The 19,997-nt window shown below is 51.4% G+C and overlaps 1 protein-coding gene across 1 annotated transcript; it reads right to left on the reverse strand.

Moving 5' to 3' along the window:
* Window positions 1–6,606: 6,606 nt before the first annotated feature.
* Window positions 6,607–19,997, reverse strand: LOC308257658 (inactive pancreatic lipase-related protein 1). Its single transcript, XM_080687769.1, has 13 exons — window positions 19,973–19,997; window positions 19,740–19,788; window positions 19,077–19,231; window positions 18,467–18,592; window positions 16,307–16,441; window positions 14,707–14,815; window positions 13,110–13,229; window positions 12,890–13,009; window positions 11,322–11,440; window positions 10,848–10,977; window positions 8,315–8,423; window positions 7,339–7,506; window positions 6,607–6,714 (listed from the first exon to the last, which is right to left on the reverse strand). Exons 2-13 carry the CDS (start codon window positions 19,786–19,788, stop codon window positions 6,651–6,653), a joined length of 1,404 nt encoding a protein of 467 aa, XP_080543895.1. The 5' UTR covers window positions 19,973–19,997; the 3' UTR covers window positions 6,607–6,650.

A 19,997-nucleotide genomic window follows, 5' to 3' on the forward strand; every position in this document is an offset into this window, starting at 1 on the left:
CATATTCTGTTTCCTCTTCCCAAAACGTACCATCCCCACTCCTTTCTGACCAAGTCAAAGCATCCCCCTGCCCCAAGAAGCCTTCCTCACTGCGCAGAGTGGGGCCAGGTCTTCCTTTGCATTCTCATCATGCTCCCATCTTTCCTCCATGGGACATCTCCCAGCTGGTAAGCATATTTCCGTGGCTGTTTGCTTAGTAAGGGGTCCTCAAACTTTTTAAACAGGGGCCAGTTCACTGTCCCTCAGACCGTTGGAGGGCCGGACTATAGTTTAAAAAAACAACTATGAACAAATTCCTATGCGCACTGCGGGCCCGGGATGAGTCGGCTGCTAAGCAGGACAGGCAGCGGCACCCGGCGGGCCGGATAAATGTCCTCGGCGGGCCGCATGTGGCCCGCGGGCCGTAGTTTGAGGACGCCTGGTAGACCTTGCCTTGGTCGGAGGCTCGCGGTGTGTATGGTCATTTCGGTGTGGCCAGAGCCGAGCACAGCACCTGCCAGGTGCCGTGATCACTGTTGGAGCAGGCATTGCTGCATTGCTGGAGGAAAGGATGAGACCTTGGAAGCGAATGACTCATGGGGCTGGTGAGCTGGATAACTTCCAGATCTCTCCTGCCTTCCCCTCCGCGCCCTGTGGCCGGGAGGATGCTTCTGTGGCCTGCCTTGGCCTTGCCCTTGGGCCTCTGGTTGGGTTCAGCCAATGGGAGGCGCCTCAGGGAGATCAGAGGGGAGGGGGAAGGATTAGAGTATCTCTACGCAGGCTCCCTCCCATCTGTGCTGGGGTTGGGCAACATTGCACTTCTCTCCCATGGACCCAGCTCCTTCCATGTTCTTATGACAGCTCCCTCCCTCCGGGCTGCAGGCCACCAGGATGGAGAGCTTCCAGCTGCTGCTGAGGCCTGTCCACCTCTGTACCTAGTCCCCTAGATAAGCCCTTGGAGTGGGCCATCCCGTTGTCACTGGGGCTCCTCACAGGTGCAGCTGGCCACTGGACTCCCCCCTGAGGGAGGATGTGGTTCAGAGGCCTGGGGTCCACCTGGGGTCCACCTGGGGGGACTCGCTAGGCTTTGGGTGCCTTCCTTTCCTGACTCCAGAATGAGGATTTCTGTCCTTTTCAGGGAAGGGCTCAAAATAGTGTAGTTCCTGGGTTTCTGTTTAGCAGCCCACACTGGTAGCAGCCAACCTAGTCTGTGGTTTGGGTGTAGTTTTTGCCAAAGGTTTAGTAAGTTGTCTTGAAATAATCAGTGGGTCCCATCACCATGCCCTCCTGGTTCCAGCCACAGATTAGTCCAGGAATCAGGGAACTACTCACCTCAGTGGCATTTCATCTGGTCAACAGCCACCACCAGAGGGCAGAGCTGGAGAGAAAGGGGCGGGTGTTAGTTCAGCCCTTGCTATTTCCAGGTCACCCGGCCCTGTTCTACATGCCAAGGGCAGATGGTGGTCACCCTGTCCTCCAGGGACTCACCCAGGCAGATTTATTCACTGTAAGGAAAAACTTTCCAAAGGTCAGAGTCATTGGGAAACAGGAGTTTCTCGGTGAGGTTCACTCCCCGTCTCGCCTGGATAACATTACGACTTGAGCAGAGACGGACAGAAGCCAAGAATCAGGTGAGGGTTGATTAGAGGATCTACTTTTAAGGTCCTTTTCAAATCTGGGATCCTACAAGAAATGTTGGAAACTGAAACCTAGAGAAAAGACCTTCCTTTCCTATTCAAGCAACAGTCACCCGAGGGAGCTCACCATCCGAACCCCCCTTCCCGAGGATAAGAAATCACCCAAGAGGTGACAAAATCCAAGGTAATGAGAATAAGCTGAGCAAACACATCTGGGGAGTGTAACCCCAAGGACAGGTGTTGAGGGCTGAGCGTCGGAAAGCAGTTGAGTGGCCTAGGTCAAGCGGTGTCCTGGGAGGAAATGGCAGTGATCAAATCGTAGCTCTTAGAGCTGTCAATGCTCAAGAAATAGAGTACCTGTTTAGTCCCATTTTACAGCCCAGACCACCAAGGTCCTGAAAGGTTCTAGGGCTTCCTTTAAGGGCAATTGGAAGAGCAGGCATTGGTCGTAGGGCTCCACCTCCTACTGTGCTGCTGCTCGCTCCTTGTGTAGGTCTCAGTGGATGACCTGTGAAATGGGTGGAATGAGACCACTGATTGAGGAACATTGTCCCTGCACCAAGCTACCCCCTGGTCTCATTGGCAGGGTGGCCTGAAGCAGGCCAGGGGGGCCCAGGCTGTCTCCCATTTGCCTGCCGTGGCAGCGCCAGCTCAGCTCCCCTCTCCTTTCTGGGGACCTGAGGTTCTGAGATGCCGCCAGCTGTCTGCCCTGGGAAGAAGGGGAAGGCCAGCACCTGTGGGAAAAGTCATTCACTGCCACCTGTTGGCTGGTGGCAGCAGGGTCAGGGCCTGGGGGAGCCCTGCCAGCTGGCATAGCAGCTGCCTGGGGGGACGGGGGTAGCTTGGGTCCTCCTCCTACACCCTGGGCCTGTCGCAAGTTTGTTTATTCCTCTGCTTCAGCACCTCTTTTATGTGTGCCCTCCAGTCCCCTGTCCTTGTCCTCGCCCTTGCCCTGGCGAGGCTGCCATCACCTCTCTCTAGGTCCCTGCCCCTCCCCCTTCAGGTCATCCTCCCCGCTTAATCCTGTGGGTGCTCCCTATGCCCTCAGATGCATGTCTCACGTGTTTGTTCATTCACTCATGTCTGTTTTTTTTAAAAATATGTTTTTATTGATTTTAGAGAGAGTAAGGGAGAGAGAAAGAAAGAGAGGGAGAGAGAGAGAGAGAGATGTAGAGACAGAGAAACATCGATCAGCTGCCTCCTGCACACTCCCTATTGGGGATCGAGCCCACAATCCCAGGCATATGTCCTGACTGAGAATCGAACCTGTGACCTCCTGGTGCATGGGATGAGCTCAGCCACTGAGCTGCACCGGCCAGGCACTTACGTCTATTTTTATGTGGCTACAACACGTGGGCGCGCTTCCAGCCTTGAGGGATGTTCTTACAACAGCGAGCAGAACATCCTCCCTCCCTGTCCTCATGCGGCCGATGGTCCATGGGGCACAGACACCAAGTGCCCACAAATCAATACACAACTTCAAACGAAGACAGCCCATGGAGGAGGGCCTGCCCCGGGCTCTGTCATCTGGGCTTCTTCTAAAGAGAGTAACGTGGGGTATCAGGTAAAATTTAGGTGGCGTCCAAGCTCCTAAAGCACGCCTACCAAGTTGGCCACTGTAAGGGGGTGGATTATGTTCCCCCCAAAAGATATGTTGGGAGTCCTAACCCCCAGGATCTGAGACTATGGCCCTGTTTGGAGATAGGGTCGCCCACAGGAAGGAGGAGTCCGGTCGGGCTGACTGGTGTCATTATAAAAGGGGAAATTTGGACCAGTGACAGGCGCGCAGCGAGAACACCGTGTGGACGTGAAGGAAGGAGCTGGTGATGCTGCCCCCAGCCGAGGCGTGGCCAAGGTTGCGGCAGCTCTTCCCGGAGATCCGCCGGAGCCAGGCCAGCGGAGCCGGGGCTCGGACTTCCCAGCCCCCAGAACTGTGAGAGAACGCGTTTTATTGTTTGAGTCATCCAGTCGTTGTCTGAGTCATCCAGTCGGTGGCACTTCATTATGACAGCCCGAGGTGACTCATCAGGCCACCACGTGGCCCCTGCCGGCTTCATCGCTGCCACCCCCTCACCGGACAGTCACATCCCTGGAAGAAGGACTCACTGTTCTGGAATGAACCTGTTTTCCCCTCTTCTGAGCATCTGCACCTGCCGTTCCCCCTGCCAGGGAGGCGGCTGCCTCTCCATCTCCCCCGAGGAACCTGTCCCCGAGGTCTTCCTCCCAGGCCTGCCTCCTGCCCCGCCAGGCTCAGTCCTCCACCATCCCTCCCTCTTCTCCATATTGGCTCCTCCATGTCCCAGAGCCGACTCTGCTCTCTAAGCCTGGGACCCTGGGCATGGCATCCACAGGGGCAGTCCCAGATGCCACGGTTCCCCGGGCCTGAGTGAACACGTGGATGCCGCCTTCCTAAAGGTTCTCCCCACCCGGGGACCCTCTCATGAACCTCATTTCATTGCACAGCGACCCAGGAAACAAGAGTCTTGCGGCAAAGGACCGCAGGAGAGAGAAAGCTTTGGCTGTTCCCTGGGTTGAAATGTGGATTGTCATCCAAACGAAAGCATAAAATTAATAATTTCTCAGAGACCGGTAGGCCTACAGCCCTGGGAGCGGAGCTCCTGTTTGCACGTCACTGAATACTGTATCCCAGCGGGGCTCCCCGTGGGAATCACCCGAAGGCCCTTTAAAGAGGCCTGTGCCCAGCCCTGGCCGGGGTGGCTCAGTTGGTTGAGTGTCGTCCCATGCACCGAAAGGTCGCTGGTTTGATTCCCGGTCAGGGCGCAAACCCAGGTTGCAGGTTCAATCCCCAGCTCAGCCTCCACCCGCTGCCTCCCTGCCCAGAGCACACGGCCACCACTGGGCCTGCAGCCAAGACCCAGGTCACCCCAAGTCACCCCAAGTCATCCATGGCTCAGGGCAGTGCTTTCACTGAGTGCCTAGTATGTAGCCCCCAGCCTTGGGGGGCCTGTTTAAACATTGTTCTCCCCAAGTCATCGGCCATATCTGTGAGCCTGGGGAGGAGGTGAGACAGGCTGTCACCTGTGGCCAACCAGTCCCACCCCCTCCATGATGCCTCCGGTTTCCTCTCTGTCCTCACAGTCCTCTCTCCTCTTGCCTGGATATCTCAGGGGCCTCCTCCTCCTGGCTGGCCTCCCAGCCTGCAGTCTTCTTGCAAGCCTTGGCCTAGACCCAAGGATGGTGCGGAGCCTTCCCCGCCTTGCTTCTCCCCGCTCTGGGCCACCCTGTTCTGGGACATCCTTGCTTTGGGCATCCCTCCCACTGTGCTCGCCTGGAGGCCTGCATGGAAGAGGACTGAATGGAAGGCTCTGCTCTCCTCGCCCTCCAGAGCCAGCCCAGAGCTGGTGGCTGGTAACGCTCTGTGGATGGAGCACTTTTGCCAGCATGGTGTTGCCTTGTCCAGGGTGTCAGTTCACGGCCAGTGCTGGGCAGAACTGTGAGTAAGGGGCCCCTGCCCGGTGCCCCCCGCACCGACCCTCATCATTACTGCTTTCATTGAGCACTTGCCTCGTGCCCTAAACTATGAGGCCCTCACTACCGTCGCTCCTTTATCCCTCACAACATCCGCTGGAACCGCTGTGTGGGATGCGAGGCCTGGTGGCCAAGAGGGGAGACACTCTGGGGAGGGGTGACTTGCCCAGACCTGCACAGCCCCCTGGGGATGATCACCTTAAAGAATACCCCCTCCCAGGTGAAGAACACCTGCGTGGGTGGGGCCCACAGGGAGGTCTGAGCAGCTGAGGGCTCCTTGGTGGTTTGGGACCATAGAGTGATAGGAAGTCTCCCTCCTCTTAGAAGCCTTTCGTCCTCAGTGCTGAGCTGCCCGGGAGTGGCGCCTGCCAGGCAGGCAGAGAGGGCTCCGAGGCAGCCGGCCCAGGGAGAGGGGCCTGGGAGCCTGTCCGCGCTCTGCAAATGTGCTGGAGCTCTGTACCTCACCAAGAGCCGGGCCACCAAGTGGTCCCATCACCACCGAATTTACCACCACGAAGGACACTTCATAGCATGGTCCTTCCCACGTCATAGCATGGTCCTTCCCATGTCATAGCATGGTCCTTCCCACGCCACAGCATGGTCTTTCCCATGTCATAGCATGGTCCTTCCCATGTCATAGCATGGTCCTTCCCATGTCATAGCATGGTCCTTCCCACGCCACAGCATGGTCCTTCCCATGTCATAGCATGGTCCTTCCCACGCCACAGCATGGTTCTTCCCATGTCATAGCATGGTCCTTCCCACGCCACAGCATGGTCCTTCCCACACCACAGCATGGTCCTTCCCATGTCATAGTATGGTCCTTCCCACGCCACAGCATGGTTCTTCCCATGTCATAGCATGGTCCTTCCCACACCACAGCATGGTCCTTCCCACGCCACAGCATGGTCCTTCCCATGTCATAGCATGGTCCTTCCCACGCCACAGCATGGTCCTTCCCATGTCATAGCATGGTCCTTCCCACGCCACAGCATGGTCCTTCCCATGTCATAGCATGGTCCTTCCCACGCCACAGCATGGTCCTTCCCATGTCATAGCATGGTCCTTCCCAAGCCACAGCATGGTCCTTCCCACATTATAGCATGTTCCTTCCCATGCCACAGTATGGTCCTTCCATGACCCCTCAAGATGATGGCAGAGTCAGGGAGGAGAGGTGGAGTTCGAGTTAGGGGCCCGGCCCTCAGTCCTGAGGGGACTGTGATTCACACTGTGTGCTTGAACAGCAAGACCCCCACCTGAGCCTCAGTTTCCTTGTCTGTCTGATGAAAGGCTTTGCTGAGGCACAAACACCCACCCTCTCAGGTGAGGCAGGAACAGTGGCCACCAGGACCAAGGAAGCTGCGGGAAAAGGGTGTGTGATCAGAAGTCAACGGCAAGAAACCCAAATAGATGGAAATGCTCAGGACATTTGGGAGTTCTAAGATGTTCAGTTCCCAAATGTCCCGGCAGGGGGCAGCTGAGACCAGAGACAGACTGTGCAGAGATTGATGCATCATTGGATTTTATTGATGTTAACCCTGGTGTTTAACAGGGCGTGAGAGTGAGCAGGACGTCTTCCCGCACAGTGTCTTTGCTACAGAAGTTGTACCTGTGGAGAAAAAGAACCCTCTTTAAGTGCTGGCCTTTACGTGGTGATTGGCCTTGTTCAGCAAAAGGATTTGCTGATTCACAATTCCAAAGCACGGAGGGAAGCGTTAGGGTTATAGCCTCAGCCAATCACTGGGGAAGTGGTTGCCCTCTGGGCTGCCAGTGACAGGCAGCTGGGCTGTGGGACAGGCCAGCCGTTACTCAGAAGTGGCCCTGGTCTCTGGGTCCTCTGTCCCCTCTTCTTCTCCACAAGCACATGCAGCCCCTGCACAAACACTGGCTTCCAGCTGGGCTCACCCTCGGCTCGGCCACTCTGGGGACCTGGCTGACCAGTCCAGTAGCTACGGTACATTGAGCTCCTACTGGCTGCAGGCAACGACACTCGTGGGATCCTCACGAGTCTTACATCACAGGTGAGGGAACCGAGGCACAGAAGACTCTCCATTCACAAATGGAAGAACCAAGAAGCAAATATCTGATGCCATCGGCCACATTTCTGTGGTAGAGTCCCACTTCAGACCTGTCTTGACCTTGCCTTCCATAACTTGACTTTCTGGGCTGAGTTGTCCCTACAAACAGGAATCTCTGCAAACACCCTTAGGCATAAACTGGTAAAGATACATACACAGTCTTCTCTTCTCCCTTTTGCACGGTGATCTTGGATGCACCCACTTTGGGGAGGGTGGGGTTTATCACGTGGTTATTCCAAATGAACTTGACTTTCTGAATTGTTCCCACGTCCAGGTCTGCGTCAAACTCATTGGAATGGGTGGAGCCTGGTTTGATGACGCCCCTTGAAAGAGAAATAGGAGCATTTTCCTTCACAGAAACAACTTCCAGTGACCAAATAAGGCCACGCCGCTCTTTCCTACTCTCAATTAATGGGAGTATTTTTCCAAATTGATTCCCAAATAAAGGATGGAGACATGGAAAAGCCAGAAATCAAACCATTATTTAAGTGTTGGTTACTCAAACTCAGGTCAATTTGTCTTCAAAACTTTCTTATAGAAAATTATATAATTCCTTCACATGGTTTTTTTCTGGGAGAATTATTTATATAGTGACAAGTTATCCACTTGTTTTAACGTAAGCACATGTTACTAAACAAAATAGAAAGCATGATATCTGGAGTAATAATTAGATTTGTTTTTTAAAAATATGATCTATTGCGTGAGAAAGAATGAAATGCCTGGATTTAGCTGAAACCGGTTTGGCTCAGTGGATAGAGCGTCGGCCTGCGGACTGAAAGGTCCCAGGTTCGATTCCGGTCAAGGGCACGTACCTTGGTTGCGGGCACATCCCCAGTAAGGGGTGTGCAGGAGGCAGCTGACCGATGTTTCTCTCTCATCGATGTTTCTAACTCTCTATCCCTCTCCCTTCCTCTCTGTAAAAAATCAATAAAATATATTTAAAAAAAAAGAAATGCCTGGATTTATAATAGAGAGGAAAAGTTGTTAGTGGAAGTCTGAAATGAACTTCGGTTCACAAAGGAAAGAATTTAAAATCCACCGACAGATAAAGAGATGGTGAGCATTTGAGTGATGGATCTGAAGGCCCTGTACGTCATCAGATGAGATGGGGCGCTAAGGTAGGAAATTTACCTGAAGATGTCATATTGGTGAGTGTTACCCTTATTTCCAAACAGAGCAACTTTGATCTGTCCAGTGACCAGTCTCCCAGACATTGTGACGGAAACCCCGTATCTCCAGCCTGCACAGGGGATGGAAGAGGTCAGGTTATTCATGCACAAAATACTTGACCCACATCTCAGATGCCTGTCTCTGTCCCTTACATCGATGGAGGCATTAAAGTGTAAGAGATTCTACGGGTTAATCTGCAACTCCAAGTAGGCCCTGACGGGAAATACGTATTTAGCAGAGTCTCCCTTCAGATCTGCACGGCTCAGTCAAGGGGCCACTAGCCAGACATGGCTGCTGAAATGGAAATACAAATTAAATCAAATTACAAGTTTAGTTCTGCAGTTTCACTAGCCACATGCTGAGTGCTACATTGCCGCATGGGGTTAATGCCACTTCTTTCACTGCAGAAAGTCCTCTGGGACCGTTCTGCTCTGAGTGACAGTCCCATGAGGTAAGGTGAAAAGAGAAAAGACGCTCATCCCCTCACCTGGTACTCTAGCTCAGCAGTGTGGTCCTGGGAGCCTGGAGAGGGCAGGGTCCTTCGGCCTGGCCTGCGGGGATCGGGCTGAAACTGGCTCTACGACACCCCCCGAGGGGTCCCAGATTGCGAGAGGGCTCAGGCCAGACTGAGGGACCCCACCGGTGCATGATTGGGGCTGGGGAGGTACTGCGGGAGGGCTCCAGGGCGTGTCCGGCCCATCTCGCCCAGTCCCAATCAACCGTACCCCAGCAGCAAGCTATCCTACCGGTCTGAGTGTCTGCCCCCTGGTGGTCAGTGCACATCATAGTGACTGACGGTCAGACACATAGCATATTAGGCTTCTATTATATAAGATAACCACACACTAACATAATCTATATACATAAAACCACACACTCACATACACAAACACACACTCATATACACATGTACACACACATTACACATCCTTTGTATAAACAAACACACATACAGCTCTAACTGGTTTGGATCAATGGATAGAGTGTCGACCTGCGGACTGAAGGGTCCTGGGTTGGATTCTGGTCAAGGGCACATGCCCGGGTTATGGACTCCATTCCTAGTAGGGGGTGTGCAGCAGGCAGCCGATCAATGATGCTCTCTCATCATTGATATTTCTATCCCTAGCTCCCGCTCCCTTCCTCTCTGAAATCAATAAAAAAATATTTTAAAAAAACCACACACACATATATACACATATTTTGCTTAATTCCTATTTGTCCTTCACATCCTCAGAGATGTTGTTTCTGGCCCTCTGGTCAGGGCCCGCCAGGCACAACACCCTTATAGCTGCTGGCTCTGGTTCTGTCTTCACTGTTGGGCTAGAAGTCTCATGCGCAGCGCGTCTTGTTCCCTGCACCCCCAGTGTCTAGCATAGTCTGTGTTCCATCAGTTAATGTTGGCTGAGGAATTAACACAACGTGTGTGAATGCTTACGTTGTCCTTAACTATGGGCAAGTATTTCATGCATCACTGCATCAGGGGAAGTGTTGATTAACCAATGTCTTTAAAAAAATGTACCTGGTGATGGAAACATCCTACGTCTTGATTGTGGAGGTAGTTACATGATTAGTCATTTGTCCAAACTCATAGAACTATCCACTACAAAGGGTGAATTTTGCTGTAAACAATTATGTCTCAGTAAACCTGACTTGACTATGTAAGGCAGGTTTTATATTCATGTATTTATATAGTACAGTCTCTTTTTTACAGTGAAACATCTTAGGGACCCATCATGGGCAAGGTCCATGCAAAGTGACCCAAACATGCCCTGTTTGTACCCCATGACCTAGTCCATCCGGCAGGTTTTTGAGAGAAATCACCCCTTTCTGATTCCCATCCACCCTCCACCAGAGGGGCAGCCCCTGGGTACCAGGTACTGGTGGATGGGGGGTGGGAAGAGAATGGAGAGACTGGAATTGGGCTTCTTAAGGGGCTCAGCCCAGCAAAGAGCTGATAACAAGTGGATATTTGCTGAATTAATAGAAGAACAGGTGTATGTATGTGACATAATCTTAAGAGTAAAGGGGGTCAAATACATGGTGATGGAAGAAGACTTGACTCTGGGTGGTAGGCACACAATGCAATATACAGGTAATGTATCACAGACTTATACAATTGTACACTTGAAACCTATTTAATTTTATTACCCAATGTCACCCCAATAAATTTAATTTAAAAATGGTAAAAAGGGTCCATGAACTGTGGAGCAGTAAAAATTCGGGATCGATGCCACAGAGACGTGCAACTTGCTGCTATCCCATTAGTTGTACTATTTGCTTCCACTCATTTCATGCCACAGAAATAAAATTGGAGAAATGCAGGCTCTTTCTAAACCCCCAGTCGAATCTTAAATGGGATGGTTTGGGTGGAAATGTCCTTTTTCTAAGATAATAAAAATGTGTCCATAAATGTTTCAGGTCAGAGACAAGCCCTTTGCTTAGAACAGAAACTAAGCTTTCTTTACCCGGGAGGGAAAGTCGAGGTGCAACTTACGGGCAAAATTGCTGGAATCGCCCGTGTTCAGGAAGAATTTCTGCTGCTCCGGGCTCGCCTTGCCAGCGAATTTATCGGCGTAGTGGCCCATCTGCGGGCACCCTTCATCTGGGCAGGGGAAGCACTTGTTCTAATGAGAAGAGATACATCAGTCTGTAAGGAATGAATTTGTCCTTTTCAGATCCATACGTCCAGGTGAGCAATTTTCCTACAGTCTGTGCTTCTTCATTTGATTTTCGAATGGACTGCTCTTTTCTCTGACTTTCCAGTCTTCCTCACCCATGTGACTCATCTGGAGTGCTAACCACTGCCTGCCTAAAGCTTTGTATCCCTCTGCCCCACAGGACCAGGGACTCTGATGGGCCAGTGAAACCAAGGAGAGGAGGGTCAGAACCAGGAGAGCAGGTACCGTAGATTCCAAACACAGCTGGACAACAGTCCCACAGTGGGACTCGGCGTGGGGCAAAAACTCACAGACTTAAAGGCCCTGTAGGAAGCGCAGGGGTACGCAGTGAACCCATCAGGACTGAGGATGCTGTCCGTGTAATACTTGTAGCTCCTTAGGTGATTGCAAGCCACGAAGTCCTTGGTTCCTGGGGAAACAAATGAAGAAGTCCGCACAGGTGGTCAGGGAGCTGTGACAACTTCTCTGCCTCTCCAGGTGGGATGGTTCCAAGGTGGGACTGTATTTTCAGAAATTTAAGGTAAGTCCCAAATCCAGCCACATTAATGCAGTTAGCACATAGTGGGTGCTTTCTGTGTGCTGGGCAATGGTACTGAGAACATCACATGGATTGTCCACGTCCTCCTCACTCTTCCCAGGAAGTGGATACCATCCCATCCTTAACTGCAGGAAGATCTATAGATTATACACTCAGATTTCAGTGTACAGCTTGTAAATGGCTGAGCTGGGAATTAAACCCAAGCCCATGTGGTTCATGAGTCCACGCCTCTACCCTCTGCCATCCTGTGTCCCAGGCACCAAGCTGGAGGTCCTTAAATACACAACCAGATGTGACGTTGACCTCCTAGACATGCTAATACCAGGGTGACTTCAACACTTTCATGCAAATGAAAAGGAAGGTTGAGTAGCTTTAGGTGGCTGTATATGAGCATCCCTATCACTCTCACAGCATCTCACTCCTTACAATCTTCCTTGGCTTCCATAACTCCTGCCAAGGGACAGATTCCTACCTTCCAGGCCTGGGCTGAACTTGCTTGGCCATCACTGATGGAGAGTTTAGGCTGCCCTAGCCATACAAACCCTCACAAAGCTATAAAAGACAAACCTACAAGTCTTATCCTTAATATTTGCTTTGATAGTGTCCATACTTGCCAAGCCATTTTGATTGAGTTCAATAAAAATCTTTACTCCTTAGATCTGGTCAGACCACTAAGGGTTTTGACCTATATGATGCCAAATGATGCCTCTGGCTGAAAAATTTGCCTATCCATCGTACGTTTAACATTATTAAGTACAGAGTCAGAGCTGCATCTGAAGAATGCCCTTTATCCCGGGGCACTTGATCAATGACAAAGACTAACCACCTCGAATAGCCCAGTCTCCACACTAACCTTCCTAACGTGTGATTGCTTCTCATTCTTGACTCAACACTGAGGAATGGTGACTCTCCCTGTGCAAATGGTTTTGCCATGGAAACTGAAATGACGCCAGTTTCATAAGCTTGAAGCATACCACTGACTCCCAAGGGAGAAATTGGCAGACAAATTCTCTTTGAGTCAGGATGTTAACTTTTATCGTTTTCCCTTACTTTGTTATGTGTATCTACCAATTTATTGCTGGAGTTAGAGCTTTAAGCAACAGTTTGGTAATTCTTTGTTGCTCGTACACAACCATGTTTTAAGAAGTACAAAATCAGCAGAGCTTAGATATAACAAATGATATATAGCTACAGTTTTCAGAAATAAGGTCTAGAAGGGGGGTTGTATATTTTTAAAGAGCAGGGTGTTTTATTTGTTAAGATCTGCTATGGGAAAGGCGCTGCCCACCCCAGGAAGGTGGTGCCCCAGTCTGGCTTTACCTGACCAGATGCCGTCCAGGTCCACAATCTGTGACAAGGCGTTCTTCTTGCATCCCGGCATCTCTTCTCCTCCATTGGGGAAGAAGTCAAGGTGACCTATCAGTTGACTCGTTCCAAAACCTGCAATGTTGGGAACAACAATGAGCTTTTCTCCAGTGCAAGGCTCTCCTGGGTAAAACCCCATTACACATGCGCACAGCTGGAGCATCATTGGCCTCACCCAAGGAGGGGATCAGAGGAGCTGCATCCGTGTGAATCACATCCACAAAGGCAGCATCGGAGGGATCAAGTCGGACCTCTTCAGAAGTGCCCTGGAAACTTGCTTCTACCGGATCCAACCCTAAGAGAGATGGTCAGTGCTGCAGGCAACAGGCCTCGCTGTGGTGGCCACAGGACCGAGATGTACGGTTGCTCAGGCCACGCACCGTCTAACCAAAGGGGTGCCACAACAGGGAAGTGTCCAGTGCCATGGCCCCCTGGACACAGAGTCTCAATTGCTCATTGCAGGAGGGCTCCAGTGGCATGGATAGGGAAGGGCAGATGAACAAAGACATTTAGATTTTTCCTTTGGAGCAGGGATTTTTTTTTTCTACATCAGATACCCTCCTTTATTCACCTATCTTTCTTCTTCAACATTCTCTTTCACTTCCCAAATTTGAAGCAAGTGGTACTGTAGGTAAGAACAAGATTCTGGGACTGGGCTGCATGGCTCCAAGCCCCACTCGGCTACTTCTTGGGCAAGTTGCATGACCTTGGGTGAATCACTTGACCTTTATTGTACCTCTGTTTCCCCATTTATAAAAGTAGGGGTGCGTAATAATGGCATCTATTCCATATGGTTGTTATAAGAATAAATGAGTTAATATTTGGAGCATTAAGTGCCTGGCACACCATCATGGGTGTATAAGTAAAATGTTAATTATGATTATTTTCTCCTGAATAAAGTTCCTTCTTGGAAGGGCTCTTGGATTTGTCAACAGCTTTTTGAAGGTTTGGTCAGAGCAGCCAAAAAGGCATGAACATAACTGTCTGTTGAACAGAAAAGGAAAAGTCCTTATAAAGTTAGAGACTTGTTTGAGCTGAATGACAGCAAAACTGGGTCTGAATCTCAGTTCTACCTCTAGTTACGTAACCTTGGACAAGCCACTCACTTTCTTGAGCCTGTTTCTTTGGTTCTGAGGATTAAGTGAGAAGATGTAAAGCACTTTGTGTAGTGTTTGGGGATAATTAGGCACTTAAACTATGCTAACTATAGCAATTATATTAGTATCATATTATTATTATTATTATTATTATTATTATTCAGAAATATTTTGTTGCTATTGTTACAATGTAAAGGCTTTGCTTGGGCTAAAAGAATGCTTTCAGCCCTGTTGGTGGCTGGGTTTCTTGTCCCAGCAGTGAGCAGGGAAGCATACTTTCCATGTTCTATTCTGCCCTTGATTTCAAAGAGCAGGGGAGAGGTTCCTCTCTCCCCTGACAATATGGACCCTTCTGAATTATACCAGCCCACGTTCCTACCAGCCTAACTCTGCCTTTTCCTGGGTGCCAAGTGCTGCTGAGCAACCCACATCACCAGGAAACCTGGTTTTAGAGAGAAGGGACAGGGACAGAGGCAGAAGTAGCAGAGAGAAACAAAGAGGAACGAAGCCACCACCCCCTGTTTCCCAGGGGGCCTCCTGAAATGCTTGGTGCAAACTCCCTGCCGCGGCCAAGGGGACAGTCTCCTTGGGGCCAGTTCTGAGCTGGACGGCAGTCTTGTACCACGTGGTGGGGTTACTGGGGAAAAACCCAGAGCCCCACTGCTTGGGCCTTACCGGTGATCCTGCCCAGGCCTGGAGTCCTGCTCCCTGCCTCTCCAGCCACGTGGGCTCCCAGGCTGTGGCCGATGAGGTGAACTTGGGAGGGTGAGTAGCTGTAGTTCGTCTGCAGAGGAAAGATGGCATTTTGAGGACTTTTCTGTGCGGTGGTTTTTGGGACGTGCAAACCTGATACTGTTACTCCTCTGCTGAGGCCTTTCGTGGCTCCCTCTCCCCTTAGCATCAAGTCCAAGCTCATGACCAGGGCCTCAGAGCTTTCCTGACTCAACACGGATCTTTCTAGACTCTTCTCTAGCAAACCCTTTGGAGAACTTTCAGGCCCTTAAATATGTCATGGTCTCTGATCTCTGGGCCTGGTTCGGAATCCTTCCTGGAGTTGTTCATCTCCCCAACTACTTGCCCAGCTCTCATCCACAAAGCTCACATCAGCCCACTGCCGCCCCATCCCGATCAGCCCCACACACCCACCCACCTGCTTCCATACAGCCCGGGGCTCTCCCCACCAGAACCTGACCACACTCTATTGTCAAGTCTCCACTATAAGCTCCTCCAGGGCCTGGACCCTCATCCATCCTCTTCACCTCCTAGCACAGCTCCTGACACCGTACCCCCAAACAGTGGATGAACAAACATAACACAGAGGTACAAGGAGTGGGCACATGTTGATCTCACTGATGTTCACCCAGATATACTCGTTCATTGGTCTCCAGTGCCTCTAGTACAAACACCCCGGGTTTGGATTGCTGCGGGGCAGTTAGAACCAGTTGGTTCTTTCATGGACCCTTGAACTGTCAGACAGAAGTGGCTGGGACCTTCATCTGGCAGACAAAAGAGTCACTGAAAATTAGTGACTTAGACAAAGAATTAGGGAAAAGGAAGACACAGCTGAATTGATTGTGCAGAAGGGGTTCCCTGCCATCAACAGGACCCCCAACAACGGGCCAGTGGAGTGGTACATGCTAACTGTACACAGGCCTTTGGCTCCCCTGGCTCTCCCCGAAAAGCCGTTTCCCTCAAACAGAGCCCACTTGGTATAGTGGGACCCCTGGAGCTAGATGCTTGGGGGCCCAAAGATAACTCGCATTCATCTGCTCTGATTTTGAGGGGGCAACCAGTTAAGCTTTCTGGGCCTCAGCTCTTTTGCCCATTAATCGAAGGCAATATAAAAGCCCCCAGTGTGTGGCTCTAGCCGGTTTGGCTCAGTGGATAGAGCGTTGGCCTGCAGACTGAAGGGTCCCAGGTTTGATTCTGATCAAGGGCACATGCCGGGTTGCAGGCTCAATCCCCAGTAGGGGGTATGCAGAAGGCAGCCGATCAATGATGGATATTTCTGTCTCTCTCACCTTCTCCCTTCCTCTCTGAAATCAATAAAAATATTTTTTTTTTTTAAAAAAAAGCCCCCAGTGTGAGCTTTTAGCGCTTTCCCATCCTCTCAGAAAATCCACTAAGGCGACTTTCAGAGTTTTCGAAGACGCGAGGAGAAATAGCAATTCTTTCTCATTCTTCTTTAAATCTATAATGCCAGCGGCTTCTTGACCCAAGTGAGACCAGGGGCCCCGCCTGCTTCCCAGGCGGCCCCACCACCCCCTCCACTCACCTTGAGCACGTCCAGCATCTGGGCCACCTGGGCGCCCACCACGCGCACGTTGTTGACGGCCTGCGAGTAGGTGGTCTGCGAGCCCCTCTTCCAGTCCACGCAGATGCAGTTCACCTCCTCCACCTCGAACATGTTCTGGTGGGAGACAGCAGGCGTTACTGCCCTCGGGCCCTTGAAGCCACATCCAGCCAGGGCTCAGGGACCGTCGCTAGCAGCTACGACTGGCCGTGCCCTGTCCTGGCCAGGTGGGCGCTGCGATCAACTAGACGTAGGGAAACCTGTTGTCAGTTAGGAGTCACCCCGGGTGAATGCAAACAGATTCTCTCTCCAGCTGGTAGGAAAGCTGGCAGCTCTGGTTCCCTCCTCTCCCTCTCCCCGCCACCCCCCACCAAATTCAATAAGGTTGCTTAGGTGGGGGAACAATTCCATCCCTAAAGGAGCCCCATTTTGAAAAGGGAAGGCCTCAAGTGCAACCTCTGGGAGCCGGTGTCTAATGTCCTTGTGGGTCTGACCTCGAGGGGCCCTTTCAGCCTCTCGGCAACGCTGCTGCCAATCAGCGGGCTTGCCTTCAGCCCAGCCTGCTGGGCATTGACTAAGTTGGAAGGTAGAGGGAAGCATCATTTCCTGATTTTAGGGTCAGGAAAGCATAGACGTTCATGGAGAGGACACATGCTGACATATTTGAGAAATAGAACTGCTCTGATTTGAAAGAGGAAGAAGAATTCTGAAAGGAAAACTTCCTGGAGGTTAAAGGAACTGATAATCGAAGGTTAGAAGTCCCGCCAGGCAGTGCACATGGCCAGCTGGAATTTGAACCGGTCCTACAAAGACAGGAAGCATGGAACAGATGCAGGACCTCAGAGGGAAGGCAGGGGAGGGTGGGTAGGTGGGAAGAGATCAACCAAAGAACTTGCATGCATAGATGCATAACCCATGGACACAGACAATGGGGTGGTGAAGGCCTGGGGCGGAGGGCAGGGCTGGGTTAGAATAGGTCAATGGGGGGGAAAAGGGAACATATGTCATACTTTCAACAACAAAGATTAAAAGAAGAAAAGAGCCCTGGCCGGTTTTGCTCAGTGGATAGAGCGTCAGCCTACGGACTGAAGGGTCCCAGGTTCGATTCCGGTCAAGGGCACATGCCTGAGTTGCGGGCTCGATCCCCAGTGGTAGGAGGCAGCCGATCAATGAGTTTCTCGCATCATTGATGTTTCTATCTCTCTCTCCCTCTCCCTTCCTCTCTGAAATCAATAAAAATATATTTAAAAAGAAAAGAAAAAAGAAACGGCCCTACAAATGTAAAATCCACTCTGAATCTTTTCACATCTATGATCCGAATCTGTGTGATCACACACACAGGGATACAGGAGGCTATTCTGTAGGACTTTTATTTTTAAAGCAACCCTGAGGAACCTCTGGAGAACGGGGGGCATCAGCTATATCGTACAGCATATACACGAAAGTGCTTATTCATTGTGAGACAGAGCTAAATGCCTGGAAAACCAAGGGCAAACACAGCATGCCTTCAGTTTTCTGGTTTGTAACTTTTCCTGGTGGCGTTATAGATCAGGGTTACTAATGGTGTGCTGGGTAAATGCTTTGGTGCCAGGAAAGTAGACTGAACCAGTGTCTACACAAAAAGAAAGGAGAATGGTATATTCTGTGTGTTTGCATGTGTATGTATGTGCACATGAGTGTGTTTGCCTGTTGCCTGTTCTTCTGACCAACAGGTGCTATGTTGCATACAATTTGGGCAGTTTCTATGCTGCCTTTTTAGTCACCGGCCAATCTCAGTTCTTCATTCTCACAGAAATGGCCCTAGCAACACGTGTCTGATTCTCAGGGATGGGGGAAAATCTGAACAAAAAGAACAGAATTCCTCCTTGACAGGAATTCCCAGTGCCCTCACTGGACATGGCAGCAGACAACACTTAACCTTGATTTAGCCAGAAGCAAGGACGCGTCTGTCCACATAGCAGATGTCATCGTTTCGGGCTCCAGACGCAGTCCAGTGGAAAGGAAATTTTACTTTCGTAAAGAGGAGCTGAATTGCCTTTTGAGCTCATTTACTGTGACTGCTTAAAGGGATGCAGGGACGTTGGCGGGATGCAATGGCAGTGGCCGGCAGAGTGGGTCACAGGGACAGGAGCCGGCCCCTACCTTGCACATCTTCAGCACCCAGCTCTCATCGCCCTTGTCTATGAAGCCGTGGATGATGAACCGGGTCTTCCTGTCTGTTTGAAAATTCGATGCCTCAATCGTTGATGGATCAGAGGGAAGGAGATTCTGTGACAAACGCAGAGGGATTGCATGTTTTTGCAGCCCAACCAGTCAGGACTGCCTCTCTCTTCCGTTTTCTACGTGTCCCAATGCTATAGCCTTCCAAAATGTAGCACAAAGGCCCCCTCTTCCATGAAGCCCACCCTGACCTCCCTTTTCCGGCCCCACCTTCCCATGTCAGGACTCACTGCTTCCACTGGGTCTGGATTGTGGCTCAAGGTCATACCTTTCGTAGCGTTCTTTGGTAAGCTCATTGCCCAAAACTGAATCCCATAACCAACTAGAGGTTCTGGGGAATGTGAGCCATTCATTCATTCAAGCCAACTTTTTACTGAAGACCTGCTCTGTCCAGGCCTGAGGGTGCAGCTGGAGGGCTGGGGTGGGGCAGTGTTATGGAGGAGGTGGGTACAGAGGGAAGAAACTCCTGGTGTGCGGGGTGGGCACAGCCCCTCCCCCAGCTACAATGATGTTGAAATGACAGCGGCCTCACCTGGAAGGTGTCTGGGTTCTCATTGGTGTAGAGCAGGAAGCGGGTGCCGATCTTCTCGGGGCTCCAGGGAAGGACTTTCAGGGGCCTGATGACAGTCCCGCCCCAGGGCTCAGAGTCGGAAAAGCAGCCGAGCTGACCATAGCAGATTTCTTTTCCTGTGGAGAAAGGTGGCTTGCTCAAGGGTTAACTCTGGACCTGGGATCTGGAGTCACTGCTGCTCAGCCTGGTCACTCCCCTGCGTGGGGACAGCCTGAAGACCGTGCAGACACCCACCTCTGCCCACCCGTATTTTCCTGCCCCTAGTACCACCATCTGGTCCGGGACCAGTCCCATTGGGTCAAAGGTCTGTGTCCCATCTCAGCTCTTCAAATATACTTATCTAACAAACGTGAGAATGGGCATTGGTAAGTCAATTTGTTAATTTGGGCAGATGTTTAATGCTTTACCCAGAAAGGTCTGACCTAGGGCACCCCGGCATGAAGGCAGGATGCTGGGGAGATGCTGCAAAGCAGGCCCCCCTCATACTGGCCTCGCTCCCAGGTAGTGGCAGCCCCACCCGCCTCTTTCTGGATCTGAAGTTGTCCCAGCTGCCTCAGTTTCTCTGGCCAGAGCGGAGACGTTGGGCTCCAGTTCTCCCCCCGGGGCAGGTGTGCTGTTTCTCACCTTGGGCTGCTCCCAGCAGAAAGAGTGCGATTGCCCAGATGCTCACCATCTGCAATACATTCCGACGTTACCAGCCTCATCAAGGGGTGCCGGGGCAACGAGCAGACTCGGATGCCAGGCTATTCGCCCAGCCCAGTGGTTGGCAAACTCATTAGTTAACAGAGCCGCAGTTTGCCGACCACTGGCCCAGCCTGTCCTTCACAGATCGTGGGAGAATGGCAAAGGGGACTTACCCTGTCAGACGGTCCAGGCTTCCTC

This window comes from Plecotus auritus (assembly GCF_963455305.1).
Source record: "Plecotus auritus genome assembly, chromosome: 9".
Taxonomy (NCBI): Eukaryota; Metazoa; Chordata; class Mammalia; order Chiroptera; family Vespertilionidae; genus Plecotus; species Plecotus auritus.

What these genes read in the sequence shown, in the direction of transcription:
- LOC308257658 (XM_080687769.1), bottom strand. Translation starts at nt 19,788, where the DNA reads ATGGTGAGCATCTGGGCAATCGCACTCTTTCTGCTGGGAGCAGCCCAA. An exon ending in AGAACCCAGACACCTTCCAG is followed by an intron (nt 18,593 to 19,076) that starts GTGAGGCCGCTG and finishes CGTTTGTCACAG; the next exon opens with AATCTCCTTCCCTCTGATCC. An exon ending in CACCAATATGACATCTTCAG is followed by an intron (nt 7,507 to 8,314) that starts GTAAATTTCCTA and finishes TTCTCTTTCAAG; the next exon opens with GGGCGTCATCAAACCAGGCT.